This window comes from Lynx rufus, unplaced genomic scaffold (genome assembly GCF_022079265.1).
Source record: "Lynx rufus isolate CCGP_SWC_20201006 ecotype Redwood Valley unplaced genomic scaffold, mLynRuf1.p SCAF_4, whole genome shotgun sequence".
NCBI classification, from domain to species: Eukaryota; Metazoa; Chordata; class Mammalia; order Carnivora; family Felidae; genus Lynx; species Lynx rufus.
In genome coordinates, this window is record NW_025814856.1 from 16,551,124 (window position 1) to 16,566,228 (window position 15,105).

Genomic DNA, 15,105 nt, shown 5'->3' on the forward strand with positions numbered 1-15,105 from the left:
ATTTTCTTTAATATGCTACCCCATTTCACAGTGAAGAACAATTTACACCTTAGACTCATGTTATTCCAACTTAAGGCTATATAAAATCTGGTTGACATAGTAATCTTTTCAAGAACATGTGTTTGTTCACTTTCCAAATGTTAGGAAGGGGAAGAAGTTTCATACAGTGTATAATTAGTGTAATATTAAAAATGCCTAATATTAGGTTATTAGAGTATTAATTACAAAAACCAGAATTATAATAATATTTGTGTAATCATTAATTTACCTGAGGTGATCGAAGATGTAGAGGCACAAGCCCAGAAGGGGTATCAGCTAATACATTGAAATGAGGAGTAGGAGGAGGTCCCATTGCCATGGGTCGACTTTCTGGATCCACTTGGTAATTGACAAGCCCCCACTGCTCTAAAAAGGCATGAACCCTGGAAGAGTAAAGCTCTGAAACTTAACATCTAGAGACTGTAACTCACTTCCTCCATTAACCATCATCACATTTCACTAAAAAATCAAAACAATAAAACAAGTAAAATGTTCTCTATAGGCTATGAAGCACCACAAAGTTAACTGACAATTTTGGTTTGTTGTATGAGGGACAATTTCTACAAACTCAACATCATGTTGATAACATAACACCCAAAACCTAATACAAAGCCTGATTATTTCCACCACAGAAAGAAGAAAACAAATGTTCACTTAAGTCCATGGTGAAAAAACTCACACACAGGCGAAATTCAAACCAGGAGATTCCCATTTGATTTGTTTCTTTAGACAGATCTAGTGTAGAGAGTTTATCCACTCTCCAGATCAACCCACTCTCCATCCCTGGTCATTTTACGATTTTACCATAAAATAAAAGATATCAAGTGTAAAATCTTAAAAAGAAGAGAAAATGCCAAGGTATTAAAAATACTCAACCCCTAAATAAAAAACATTTGATTAAGGTATTTTATCAACAAAGAAAATATCCAGTTGGATCAATCAAACATTAAACAGCAATGAATCAGTAACCACCTGCAGTGAAGTGTCTAAGAAAAAGTCAGGCATTTTACCTCATCACAGCACACACATCTCCAGTCAAGTTTCGCCGACAAGCAGTGCTGGTTAAATATTCTTGGGGGTTTAGGCGATATGTGTCAATCATAAAATTTCGATATGCCAAGTATCTAAAAAGCAGTGGCAAAATTCATAAGGTGAACACACATCCTTTCAGAAATAATAACTCATAGAGCCAATAATCTTCTGATTCCCTATAACCAAATCCAACAAAAAGTTTATATTCCAACAAATACTGAGTGCTCACAGTCATTAATGTAATTAAGGATAATAGCTAATATGCAAAACAACTATTCACTAATATTAACAATAAGTAACAGAATAAAACGATGAAGTTAATGTAAAGTAACATAGGGGTGTCTGGCTGGCTCAGCTGATGGAGAAGGTGGGTTTTGTGTTTGGAGACAGGAGTTTGAGACCTACGTTGGGCACAGAGTTTACTTAAAAATAGATAGGTTAAAATAATAATACGAGCTAATATAAATACAAGCTTAGTCACAGGGGTGAATGGATAAATAAATACCTGGTTATTTATGCTGTCTGCAGAACTACTGTGTATCCACAGTAATTCATTTAAACCTCACAATCTCTCCCTAAGGAAAGGTACACTATCATCTCATTTATCGATGAAGAAACTAAAGCACAGAGTGATTAAAGTATGTGTCCTAGGGGCTCCTGGGTAACTCAGTCAATTAGGTATCTGACTGTTGAGTTTGGATCAGATTATGATCTCATGGTTTGTGAGTTCGAGCTCTGTGCTGGGCTCCATGCTGACAGTGGAGCCTGCTTGAGATTCATATTCTCTCTCTCTCTCTCTGCCCCACCCCACCCACCAAAATAGATAAAATAAAAATTTTTAAATATATACATTAAAAAAAAAAAGTGCCCTAGACCACAAGGCTGGTAAGTGTGGAGCCAGAATTTAGCAAACAGAGAGTGTGTGTGTGGGGGGGGGGGGGCTGCTCTAGAATCCATGCTCTTTTTTTTTTTTTTTTTAATTTTTTTTTTTTTTCAACGTTTATTTATTTTTGGGACAGAGAGAGACAGAGCATGAACGGGGGAGGGGCAGAGAGAGAGGGAGACACAGAATCGGAAACAGGCTCCAGGCTCTGAGCCATCAGCCCAGAGCCTGACGCGGGGCTCGAACTCACGGACCGCGAGATCGTGACCTGGCTGAAGTCGGACGCTTAACCGACTGCGCCACCCAGGCGCCCCTAGAATCCATGCTCTTAACACGTACTGCCTCTCATTTCTATATTCTTAGTAGAACCACATGTTGATCTGGCTCTGACAATGGCTATATACCCAGCCAGGCGATGAGCAGAACCCATGAGGCCAAAATCAAAGCTAAAACAAGAACAGATAAAAAAGGAGAGAAAAACTGGGATTCGGAGTCACAGGAGACTTATTTTACAACAAACCCAAACACTTCTGTGACAAAATATTTATTCATTCATTCATTCATTCATTTACTTATTTATTACTGTCTTTTTTAAGCAACAACCTTTTTTTATTGTGAGCAAGAGAGAGAAGACATGTGCAAGTGGGAGAGGGGCAGAGAGAGAGTGGGAGAGAGAGAGGGAGAGAGAATCCCGAGCAGGCTCTGTGCTGTCAATGCAGAGCCCAACTTGGGGCCAAATCTCACAAACTGTGAGATCATGACCTGAGCTGAAATCAAGGGTCAGATGCTTAACTGAATGAGCGACCCAGTCGCCCCTCTGCGATAAAATATTTAAAACAAGATTTTAAGAAGCTACAGACCTAGCCACAAAAGAAAAACAAAAGTCTGGCAAAGTTAAGGTGGGCTACATCAGAATAGAAAAGGTACACTGCTCAAAAAAGGTCTAGTATACGCATAGATGGATAAATAAAAACCGTAAATTTTCAGATTTAAGCGGACTAAAATGATAAACTGTGCGTTTAAACAGAAGACTGCCAAGAACCAGAAGTATTTACAAACGCTGGCAATTGGCAAATTAGCTAGAAGAATATACCATGTCTCACTAGATGGAAAGACTATCAGGGTTTCTTATGCCAAATCTTTGACTGTGGTTTTAAATGAATCCTTACACTTTTGTTATGGAAAGGCTAGAATTATCTAAACTTACAACCTCAAACTATTGTGGACAATCTACTATAAGAAAATATTTATTATTCAATTATCTATATTCTGTCATGCGTTCAATGTGGAAAATCACCCTTCCCAAACAATTTAAGCAAAAGACATCTATTTGTGAAGTCACATGAGTATAACAAGCAATGAATTAATACTATAAAGATAATATATGGAAAAGTATTTATAGTATGACAGGTGTGGATTTATTTGGGGGCAAGGGTTTCCAGAAATGTGTATTTAACAGTCACCAGGCAAATATACAAAAATACTTCCCCAAAAGATTCTTCCATCCCCAAAAAGGTTTTATCTCCAATGCAAAAGCACAACAATGCTTTATGTAATTAAGATCAATTTATAGGCAGCTATGTCATCATATCTGGCATTCTTTCAATTAGGAATCATTCATTAAGAAAACAAGATAAAGATTCCACCGTCTCTCAGATTATCATACATAAATATACATAATCTATAACATAAACTGGGAACTGTTAAGGAGACACCTCAGCTCATTTTGGTGAATGACTATTCACATGCATATACTTCAAGATACAAATGGAAGAAGAAAAAATGTAGAAAAAATTCCTTTACAGCATGGAATTCTGTGCGGCTGAGGTATGAACACTGTTCTGCATGGAGTAACATATTTGCAAACTTCCAAACATTAGCAAAAATGAGTGTTCGACTCTTGGTATCAGCTCAAGTCATGATCTCACGATTTGAGAAATAAAGCCCCAAGTTGGGCTCTGAGCTGACAGCACAGCACAAAGCCTGCTTGGAATTCTCTCTCCCTGCTCTTTATGCCCCTCCCCCACTTACATGCTCTCTCAAAATAAATAAATACTTTTTTAAAAAATTTAAAACAATTTGAAGAAACCCCTGCCAAACACATGCAAATTAACAATTTCTCTACACTTCAGCCTCATTCTAAGTAGTAGTATCAGGATTACATCTTTATATTTCACTCACATTTCTGGAGTCTTGGATTTGTTTTTCCCATTGAAAAATTCAGGAAGAGCACGCCGTTCAATCACGTGAATACTGGGGAATAAAAAACAAAAAGTCCTCTTAAAAAAATAAAATCTTAAAATTTAAGCTAAGTAATTTTCAAAGTAGAATTGATAAATCCAAAAGGCAAACAATTATTATTTTTTTTAATGCTTGTTTTTGAGGGGAGGGACAGATAGAAAGGGGGACAAAGGATCCAAAGCAGGCTCTGTGCTGACAGCAGAGAGCCTGATGTTGGGCTCGAAGCCACGAACTGTGAGCCGAAGTTGGACACTTAACCACTAAGCCACTCAGGTGCCCCTCAAGCATTATTTTAAAAAATCAACTAGCTTGCACAAGTTCCTATGTATGAAGAGCATATAATAAAGATTTCCCTCTCTAACCCTCAATATGTTAACTGTAGTTTTTCTATTCCCATAACCAAACTCAAAAACTTCAATCAACACACTGAAAGCAATACATTTTATTATGTACTTGACATAACATATCATGACCACATGATGAACCACAAAATACTAAAAGCTCTTTGGATACTGGCTGACGAACATTGTAGCAGCTGGCACAGAAACAAACTGGTGAAGTGAACAACCAGCCAAAAGATGATGGAATTTACAGTGATCAGTTTCTTGGGTTTTTCATATCAATGCAACTTTTTTCCAGCCCTCAGAAACTTTGTGATAAACTCTTTTTTTTTTTTTTTTTTTAAGATTTCAGTAATAGGGGCACCTGGGTGGCTCAGTCGATTGAGCGTCCGACTTCCACTCGGGTCATGATCTTGCGCTTCTTGAGTTCGAGCCCCGTGTCAGGCTCTGTGCTAACAGTTCACAGCCTGGAGCCCGCTTTGGATTCTGTATCTCCTTCTCTCTCTCTGCCCCTCCCTTGCTCACACTGTCTCTCAGAAAAAGAAAAAATAAATAAACATTAAAAAAAAAAAAAGATTTCAGCAATCTACTGCCTTTATAAAGATCATAGAACAAGGGATGCCTGGGTAGTTCACTCGGTTAAGTGTCCAATTTCAGCTCAGGTCCTATCTCATGGTTCGTTGAGTTTGAGCCCCACACGGGGCTCTCTGCTCTCAGTGCAGAGCCGACTTTGAATCCTCTGTACCCCCCTCTCTCTGCCCCTCCACTGCTTGTGCTCTCTCAAAAATAAACATTTATAGGGGCGCCTGGGTAGCTCAGTCAGTTAAGCATCCAACTCTGGCTCAGGTCATGATCTCATGGTTTATGAGTCTGAGCCTCACATCGGGCTATATGCTGACAGCTCAGAGCTGGAGCCTGCTTTAGATTCTGTGTCTCCCTCTCTCTCTGTGCCTCCCCTGCTCACACTCTCTCCCTCTCAAGAATAAACATTTAAAAAAATTTTTTTAATTAAAAATATAAACATTTATAAACAAAGAAATCAATCACAGAACTAATTTTTACTATTTAGGTAAAGGCCCTGATAATTTTGCAAAATGTTACAGATGAAAGCACTATAGAGACCATGTAAAAATCAGGCCTCATGAACTATACAAATGACCCACCTGTGTATCTAGTACAAAGGTTTTGACACTACTACAAATCAATGTTTTTACTGATGACACTTTCTACTTTCTCAGTGGCTTTCCAGATATGCAACATGTACTGGTTACACAGAGAAGAGCAAATCAGTAATCTGTGAATGTAACTAAAAGCATCATTTGGCTGGTTCAGTTGTAGAGCATGTGACTCTTGACGTTGGGTCATGAGTTTGAACCCCACATTGAGTTTACTTAAAAACCATTCATTCTTGCATTATTTGGGAACATATAAATTGCTTGAACTGGGTCTGTACTGCCAAATACTATAAATACAATGAATTACCTGGAAACTTCTAGGAAGATAATTCCTAAGACAAATTAATGCTATATACGTATGTGTAATGACTTTCCAAGTTTTACTATGAAGAGAATAGCTGTAAGCAATTAATTATATAGTTCTAATATACCTGTCATTGTTTTATTGTTACAGGTTAGGAAAGGCCCACAAAACAATACAATTTCTATATTCACCAAGAACAAAACACACATGAATGCTTAATCCAAAGAACTTTCTTTTCCTTACGTGCAGGCAGCTAATTGCTTAGGTTCTGAAAATGAGTAAGGAAGTGGGGTATTCAGAATCAGAAAATCTGAGTTCTCCCAATTGTCAAATGTGACTCTGAGCGCTTACACGGACACAGTATTTACCTGTGTGTTTACAAACAGGGGTGTGACACACACCTCCACTATCCACTAGAGCAAGCTTTATGACACACAATGGTTATGATGCAAATAAGTGTTTCTGTAACCTATAAAAACTTACCAAGTTATGTAGTATTAAGACTTTTTTCATTTTAGAGGAAAAGAACACTAGTTTCCTCAAGCGTGTCCTTTTCAACTGTTCTGAACCTGAACATGTAATTATAATTAATAACACTGATACTGAGATACTTCCAAATATAAAAATAATCTAACACAATCAATGTAATGAAGATTGACCTTCAAAGAAGAGCTATATACTTATTCTGTTCCAGCTTCTATTTATTCAAAACATTTAGGAACTGCATTCAGAAATATTAAAGGCATGCAGAGAAGTCTCAATATTAGAGTCAGATTTTGTGGTTTTGGAAAAAAATATAGCTCCAAATGGATCATCTACCCTTTTAAATTGGCTTCTAAAGATGTATATATGTCTAAATGCCATGTACAAAGACACACATACATAAAATCACACCTATCCTTAAAAAATGATAATGTATAATTATTGAGAGCAGGCAACAGATCCAAGTAAGACCACAAGATTCTGAGAAAGGGCACCATCCATCACTTAAGCGTAAGTTATATATATAACTTTCCAATGAAAATACCTTAAAGAAGCTAACTATTTGGAGGGGTAAGTTCTGGAACATAAATTAAAAAATAAAAAGCCAGATAAAAATCAGCCTGACATGAAACAGTCACACTTCATAAGTAATCAATAAATAAAATATCTAGGACTAGTTATTTCCAACCACACTCCGATGATGTCAAACGGTTTTGGTAAAAATAACAGGGAAGATGCTGAGGAGAGTGTTTTCTTGAAATGTTTATACATGAAAAGCCTAATGTTAAAAATATTTCCTACTGGGGCACCTGGCTTGTTCAGTCGGTACAGCATGTGACTCTTCATCTCAGGGTCATCAGTTCAAGCCCCACATTGGTTATTAGAGCACACTCACAAAAAAAAAAATCATATTAAAATGAAGCCATTACTAAAGATTTTATTTTTTTTTTTTTTCTTTTTTTTTTTTTTCAACGTTTATTTATTTTTGGGACAGAGAGAGACAGAGCATGAACGGGGGAGGGGCAGAGAGAGAGGGAGTCACAGAGTCGGAAACAGGCTCCAGGCTCTGAGCCATCAGCCCAGAGCCCGACGCGGGGCTCGAACTCACGGACCGCAAGATCGTGACCTGGCTGAAGTCGGACGCTTAACCGACTGCGCCACCCAGGCGCCCCTAAAGATTTTATTTTTAAGTAATCTCTATGCCCAACATGGGGATCGAACTTACAACCCTGAGATCAAGAGTTGCAGGCTCTACCGACTGGGCCAACCAGGCACCCCTAGTGTTTCAAAATCATGTAATGAATGCCAATATTTTATAATTATTAAATACTTAACTATTTGCCCATCTGAATCATAACTGATTCTAAATGAATTAAGTCTAAGCTTACAAAATTTTACACCCCCAAGTTACAACACAACTTAGTTTCCATCCCTAAACTGCTTTAAAGAACACATTCCAGGGGAGCCTGAGTGGCTCAGTCAGTTAAGCGTCCGACTCTTGGTTTCAGCTCAAGTTATCATACATAACGGTTCATGGGTTCAAGCCCCGATTCAGACTCTGACAGTGTGGAACCTGCTTGGGATTCTCACTCACTCCCTCGCTCTCTGACCCGCCCCCACTCGCATGCACAAAGTCTGTCTCTGTCTCTCTCTCTCAATAAATAAATAAACTTAAGAAAGAAAAAAAAGAACACATTCCAAAGTTAAAATCACTTTCCATCTTCCTTCATCCATCTGACAATGATTAGTGACAAGAGGGACTTGGGCAGAAAGGCATAAGATAACTTCAAGAAGTTCTCCCACACCTAAGTATCTTATTCACAGGTATACATGGCCCACTCACCAGTTATAATCAAACCATGATGCATAACTAGGAATAATAATGTGATTGGTCTGCTCTGTCACATTATCTTCTCCTGGGTCAAGTGAACGACTCTGATCACCTTTGCTAGGATCTTCGTCTTCCTATAGAAAAGAAGCCAGAGTTGAGAGAAACAGAGAACTACAGAGAGATATGTAACAGCTTTCAAACTTCTGATATTAGGGCATAAAATGAGGCCAGTTGATCCAATTTCAAGGATTAGAAAAACAAATTTCAAATAAAAACAACCCTTCACAGTTTTAAGGTACCTTCACAAGATTCCCAGATGACACAGCAGATTTTATTCCTTGCTTTTACAGATGAGGGAATCAACTCAGAGAAGACTCAAAACTTTTCTCACAATAGCTTGCTTCTTGCTTGTCCAGTTTTATCTAATCCTGGGGTCACATATCTAGCTCTCAAGTGATTTATAAGGAGGTGACTCAAAGACCCTAATGAGGCATAATGACAAGCTTTCCCCTATCCCAAAGATTCATCAGTAAGTATCTGCTAGCAGCTACGTGCACCTTATTCATTCCTCACAGTAACAGCAGCGATTACTACTACTTTTGTGGGTGAGAAAATGATGCACAGAGCTATTAAGTTATAAACAGGGTAGGGGTGCCTGAGTGGCTCAGTCGGTTGAGCATCCGACTTCGGCTCAGGTCATGATCTCACGGTTCGTGAGTTCAAGCCCCACATCGGGCTCTGTGCTGACAGCTCGGGGCCTGGAGCCTGCTTCGGATTCTGTGTCTCCCTCTCTCTCTGCTGCTCCCCTGCTCACACTCTGTCTCTCTCTCAAAAATAAGTAAAGATAAAAAAAAAAATAAAATTAAAAAAAGAAAATAAATAAACAGGGTAGGTAGAATTCCAGAAATCCCAGATAGAGGGCCAACACTCTTAATCATTTTCACTAATAAAGGTCAGCTCTGATTTTTATCCAATTTAAAGAGGTTTTAACTAATGATTCCACCTGAAAACCTGGCCTGGCTAATACAATAATTTAAAAATCACTGCTGTGGGTCAAAACACAAGAACATTTCTTATGCTTCCAATAAAAAATAGTAATAATTACTTCTAAATAATATCATGTAATACAAAGTTTGTATTCAAATGGTTCCAATTAACCCAAAAATGCCCTTTATACATTTTTGTCCCCAAATCAGAACCTAATCAAGAAATCCGTATTAAGTGACATTTGCATCTCTTCAGTTACCTTTAATCCCTGCCTCCCTCTGTGGGTGTATTTAACGAAATTCAAAGGTTTTAAAACTCCAGACCACACGACTTGTACAATGTTTAACAATTTCTATTTATCTTATTGATTCTTCATAATTAACTTGCAATTAAACATTTTTATCAAAAATATTACAGGAAGTAAGTTTTCTGACACTCAGATGTTTTCCAATTTTGTACAGTTAACTACAACCTTTCATCTGTGTTTTTACTGTTTTTATTCTTATGAAATTCTTTCCTATTAAAAACCAGTTCTACACTTTAATTCCTATCTTTAACTTCATTCAGTGTAAATATCTGTGCGGCATTATTTGAAGTGAGGATCTAGTATTACTGCCTAGAAACTTAAGACAGTAATTTCCTTAAGATCAATGAGTATAGAAAAAAGGTAATGTTTGAAAGCCCCAAGGAACTCTGGTTGTTACTTAAATGATGGTGAAACAAGTATGCTAATATTGATGACAAAAGTAAAAAATGTTATTTCCCAAATCAGGGGAGCTAGTAAAAAATATGCACATGGTTAAAGTGGTTTTGAAATGAAGGTTTCACAAACTCAATTAGAACACAAAATATATCCTTTATTCAGGAGAGAATGGCACTGCAATTAATAAAGGCCAAGAGGGTGCACCGGGGTGGCTCAGTCAGTTAAGCCTCCAACTTGGGCTCAGGTCATGATCTCACCATTCATGAGTTCAAGCCCAGTGTCAGGCTCTGTGCTGACAGCTCGGAGCCTGGAGCCTGGAGCCTGCTTCAGATTCTGTCCCTCTCTCTCTCTGCCCCTCCCCTGGGTGGCTCAGTCGGTTGAGCGTCCAACTTCAGCTCAGGTCATAATCTCACGGCTCGTGGGTTCAAGCCCCGCACTGGGCTCTGTGCTGAGTGCTCAGACCCTGCTTCGGATCTGTGCCTGTTTCGGATTCTGTGTCCCCTTCTCTCTCTGCCCCTCCCCCGCTCATGCTCTGTCTGTCTCTCAAAGGTGAATAAAGATTTAAAAAAAAAACTTTTTTCTTGATAAAAAAAAAAATAAATAAAGGCCAACAGTCTATGGTTTAATTATCTGAGTAAGGAAACGCACGGGATGGCATCGTGGGACGAGGTGTTACAGTAAATACATCTAACAAGTTTTGGGTTCAGTTATACAACATACTTAGCCTTGGTTTCAAAATGTCCCCTGCCCCTGGCATAAACAAAATCTCCTATGCCCAATTGTTTGGCTTTTTATTTGGGTCTCTTTCACTACCACATAAGAGTATTTACACAAAATGATGACATATTTTTATAAATGTAACATTTGTTAATGATTTTAAGTAGTTGGTTAACTGAAGAAGTCTGATTTAAAAAAGAAAATCATAGAGGTGCCTGGCTAGCTCAGTCAGTGTAACATGCAACTCTTGATGTCAGGGTTATGAGTTCAAGGCCCACACTGGACAAGGGATAACTTAAAATTAAAATCTTAAAAAAAAAAAAAATTAAAATCATAAGGACAATTCAGATGAAGAGCCTTACATAAAGGAGTTTCTTGAAATACTTTTCAGGGCAATCCTGTCATAAATACGTTCATTCCTTGAATGTATAAAAACAATAAATGTCAATTTGGGGGATTTCTCTGACTCAATGAAAAAGAACTATCCATTTTCAGCAAAGGAAGAAAGTTATTTCAGAGAGATTAGGGATTAGTTACACTTATTAATAACACAAACGACAGTTTGAATGAACAATGGGCCATCTACTAAAAAGAAAAGTAAAATCCTGCCTTAAATCCAACACCTTTCAACAGCATAATTATTGATATATCTCCACCGTAGAACTGATCAAACAGGAAGCAGCTGACTGTAATGGCTCCAAAAAGGGTAAGAGCATGATCAAAAGCTGTGCTGGCTGTGGACTGAAATTGTACTGATATAAATGGAAGGGAGAAAATCAAGGCAAGGTATGGTCCCTGCTCACCTGTACCATCGGATAACACCTGGAACACTGCATTCAGCTCTGATTACCACCTTGCAACCAGAGCTATAATGGAATCGGAAATTAGCATAGGAGAGACACTACATGAGAAGATAGAAATTTCCTTTTGAAAAATCTTAGGAGTCGAGAAAGACAAATTATTTCAGAGATGGGTTGAAAACAAAAAATTAGAAGGGCCTCAAAATTGAGTATTTCTAAGGCACTTTCAATCAGTGTTTCCACTGCTCCATACATTGAACCCTTAGATAGCTACTTTTGCACCAGGCGTAATTAAATTGTTACCTTTCCTCCTGTTGTCACTGTTTCTTCATCCTGCTCATCTGCAAAATCAAAATATACAATTATGTAAAAATCAGGTATATATGCTCTTTGGATTACTTGGAAACTTCAAGATAATTTTTAAAACTTTATATAATTATTACTAGAGAGGGAAAAGGAAAGAAATAAAACATTATTAAAGCAAACCCACCTCTAATAATTCAGTAAAGTGGTACTGTACACAGAAGCACAAAGATGAATAGAGCTTCAAGCATTAAATAACTAAAAATTTCCAACAACAGGGAATTTATAATTAATTACTGCTTAGGCTACTAATCTCAGTTATGATCTTGCTAATAAAAGGTAAGGGACTTGATTAGGACTCTAGCCACTTGAGATTTAATGAAACAAAGTAATGACATTTTGGATCTCAGAGGAAATGAGTTAAGAAATGAGAAGTAAAGAAAAGAGGTGAGAATCAATCACTACAAAGTCCTGGTAAGAGTGTTAATACCTTCTGAGGATAGAAGACTCCAAAACCTAAATGCCGGCCTTGCAAAAGAACAGGAATAAACCCAAGTATAATTTAAACCAGGCAAGCTGATTTCCACAGCAAAAAGTAAAAGTGCCAGTGTGGACATCTGTTTATATATTAACTATTGCTGCGTTTATATGACAATGGCAAAGTTGATTAACTGTGACAGAGACCATATAGCCCATACTGTATAAAATACTAGCTGGCCCTTTCCAGATAAGTATGCCAACATCTACATTAGAGAATATAAAAAGATCAGTAATACATGAACAGTTAGTACTCAAACGTTCAACCATATTCTATAGAATGCCTCTACTATGTGTCCAAATGCTAAGGACACAATGAAAAACAAGAAAAGATCCCTGTCTTCATTGAGTTTACACCCCAGTTGGGAGTGGCAGACTAGAGAGAAAATAACACAAAAAGATTTCAGATGATGAAAGCTGGTATACAGAGAAAAACAAATTAATATATTTTAGAGAGGGATTGGGTGGGTGAACCCTTCTAAATAAAGAAGGAAGCGTCTCTGAAAAGGTAACATTTTAGCTGAAACATAAGGGAAGGACAAAAGCATTCCAGGGACAGGAAGCAGCCTGATCAAAGAGCCTCAGGTGGGGACGAACCTGACACCTTCACAAATCTGAAAGGTCACTATGAGCTTTGAAGGCTGGGAGAAATGAGCACAAGAGCAGAGTGCAGTGACACAAAGCACTGGCACTAAAGTTAGACCTAGACCGGAGTCTGTGCTCTGCCGCTTAATAGCTTTATGTTTGGAAACATTACCGAACCCCTCTAGGCTCATTTCCTCATTAATAACACAGGACTGGGGCACTTGGGTGACTCAGTCAGTTAAGCACTGAACTTCAGCTCAGGTCATGATCTCATTGCCTGGGACTTTGAGCTCCGTATCGGGCTCTGTGCCGATAGCTCAGAGCCTGGAGCGTGCTTCAGATTCTGTGTCTCCCTCTCTCTCTGCCCCTCCCCTACTCAAGCTCTGTCGGTCTCTCTCTCTCTCTCTCTCTCAAAAATAAACAAACATTAAAAAATTATTTCTTTAAAAAAACATAACACAAGACTAACATGGTTTTACAATGAAATGTGAACGTATGTAGAATGATACCTGGCAGGTACTTAGGCAAAACAGAGATGGGCACTGTTGTTTGATTTCTAAGTTAGACAAACAACTGCTAGCAGGAATAGGAGATTCACCATGTGGTAAATAACTTATGGTCACCCAGTTCTGCACAGGGACTACTTTTTTTCTAGGAAGTGACTAACAGTTCTAAATAAGGTTGTCAAAATGAATTTTTTGTTCTTTGGATCTTGGTAAACCCCATGATAACCAAATTTTCACTAGATGGTGGTAACACAACTTAATGATCTCTCTCTGGTCAAAACACACCATTTAAATTTAGTTTGACAGGGGCGCCTGGGTGGCTCAGTCAGTTAAGCTTCCAACTTCGGCTCAGGTCATGAGCGCACGGTTCATGGGATCAAGCCCTGCTCTGTGCTGATAGCTCAGAGCCTGGAGCCTGCTTTGAATTCTGTGTCTCCCTCTCTCTCTCCCCCTCCCCCGCTCAAGCACTCGCTCTCACTCGTGCACTCTCAAAAATAATAAACATTAAATACAAAATTTTAAATAAATAAAATAAAAATATATTTAGTTTAACAGATTTCTGTCCCAGAGGTAGTCTTGGTACCCAAAGGAAATTCACTTCTGCTAATACTAAAGTAGGAGGGCCACCTGCTTATGGATTCCTAAACAGTACTCATAAATGTTCTCTTCCTCCTTCTAGATGTGGACAATCACACTCTCACCTCAGCCCCTGGAATCTGGACCTTTCAGTGGTCTCAAGGAAGGAAGGAAAGAAGGAAGGGAGGAAGGGAGGAAGGGAGGAAGGGAGGAAGGGAGGAAGGAAGGGAGGAAGGGAGGGAGGGAGGGAGGGAGGAAGGAAAGAAGGACTGGGGATATTTAGCTAGGTGACATGTAAGGCAGAATATGGACCAGTTAAAACAATAAACAACTCTGTGAAGAGGAATTCCCAGTGGATGAATCAGTTACCCTTGGCACATGGTTCAGGTTATATCTAATGCAGAAAGCCAGATGATTAAGTGATACGTGGAAAAGCCTGTTGGTTCCTAGATGAGAGGCCAGGACAACAATTTAAAATTCCACAGACTCTAGCTCTCCAGCTGCGATGAGCAGCATCTTCAGCCATAACACCCCTGCTGTTTAGACCTCGAGCCATTCACAAACACAAAGAGCTCTTATACCCAGCACTGAAAGTTTTAGATCCAATTGAAACTTCTATCCAGTTCTTAAAACTGGCTTCGATTTGACTACTTTGATAAAGTCCATTAAAAAAACACTCTGGGGCGCCTGGGTGGCTCAGTCGGTTAAGCATCCGACTTCGGCTCAGGTCATGATCTCACAGTCTGTGAGTTTGAGCCCCACATCAGGCTCTGTGCTGACAGCTCAGAGCCTGGAGCCTGCTTCGGATTCTGTGTCTCCCTCTCACTCTGACCCTCCCCTATTCATGCTCTGTCTCTCTCTGTCTCAAAAATAAATAAACGTTAAAAAAAACTTAAAAAAAAAAAAAACAACACTCTCATAGTAGCTCCCATTTTTAAAAGGACAATTGTCTACACTCATAAAACTACAGATTGATTCCTTTTTAGGATATATAATTAAAAAACAGAAACTATCAGGGCGCCTGGATGGCCCATTGGGTTGAGCATCCAAGCCTTGATTTCG

At 38.6% G+C, this 15,105-nt stretch overlaps 1 protein-coding gene across 5 annotated transcripts in view; it reads right to left on the minus strand.

The window, feature by feature from the left end:
• The window catches only part of SMARCC1 (SWI/SNF related, matrix associated, actin dependent regulator of chromatin subfamily c member 1), a 173,726-nt gene that overhangs the window by 91,156 nt on the left and 67,465 nt on the right, over nt 1–15,105 (minus strand). For all 5 annotated transcript variants that reach the window (XM_047094682.1, XM_047094681.1, XM_047094680.1 and 2 more), the window contains exons 13-17: nt 11,840–11,877; nt 8,342–8,463; nt 4,136–4,207; nt 1,050–1,163; nt 269–422 (exon numbers count right to left, since the gene is read on the minus strand). In XM_047094682.1, coding sequence (XP_046950638.1) covers nt 269–422; nt 1,050–1,163; nt 4,136–4,207; nt 8,342–8,463; nt 11,840–11,877 — 500 coding nt within the window. The remainder of the gene's footprint in view (nt 1–268; nt 423–1,049; nt 1,164–4,135; nt 4,208–8,341; nt 8,464–11,839; nt 11,878–15,105) is intronic.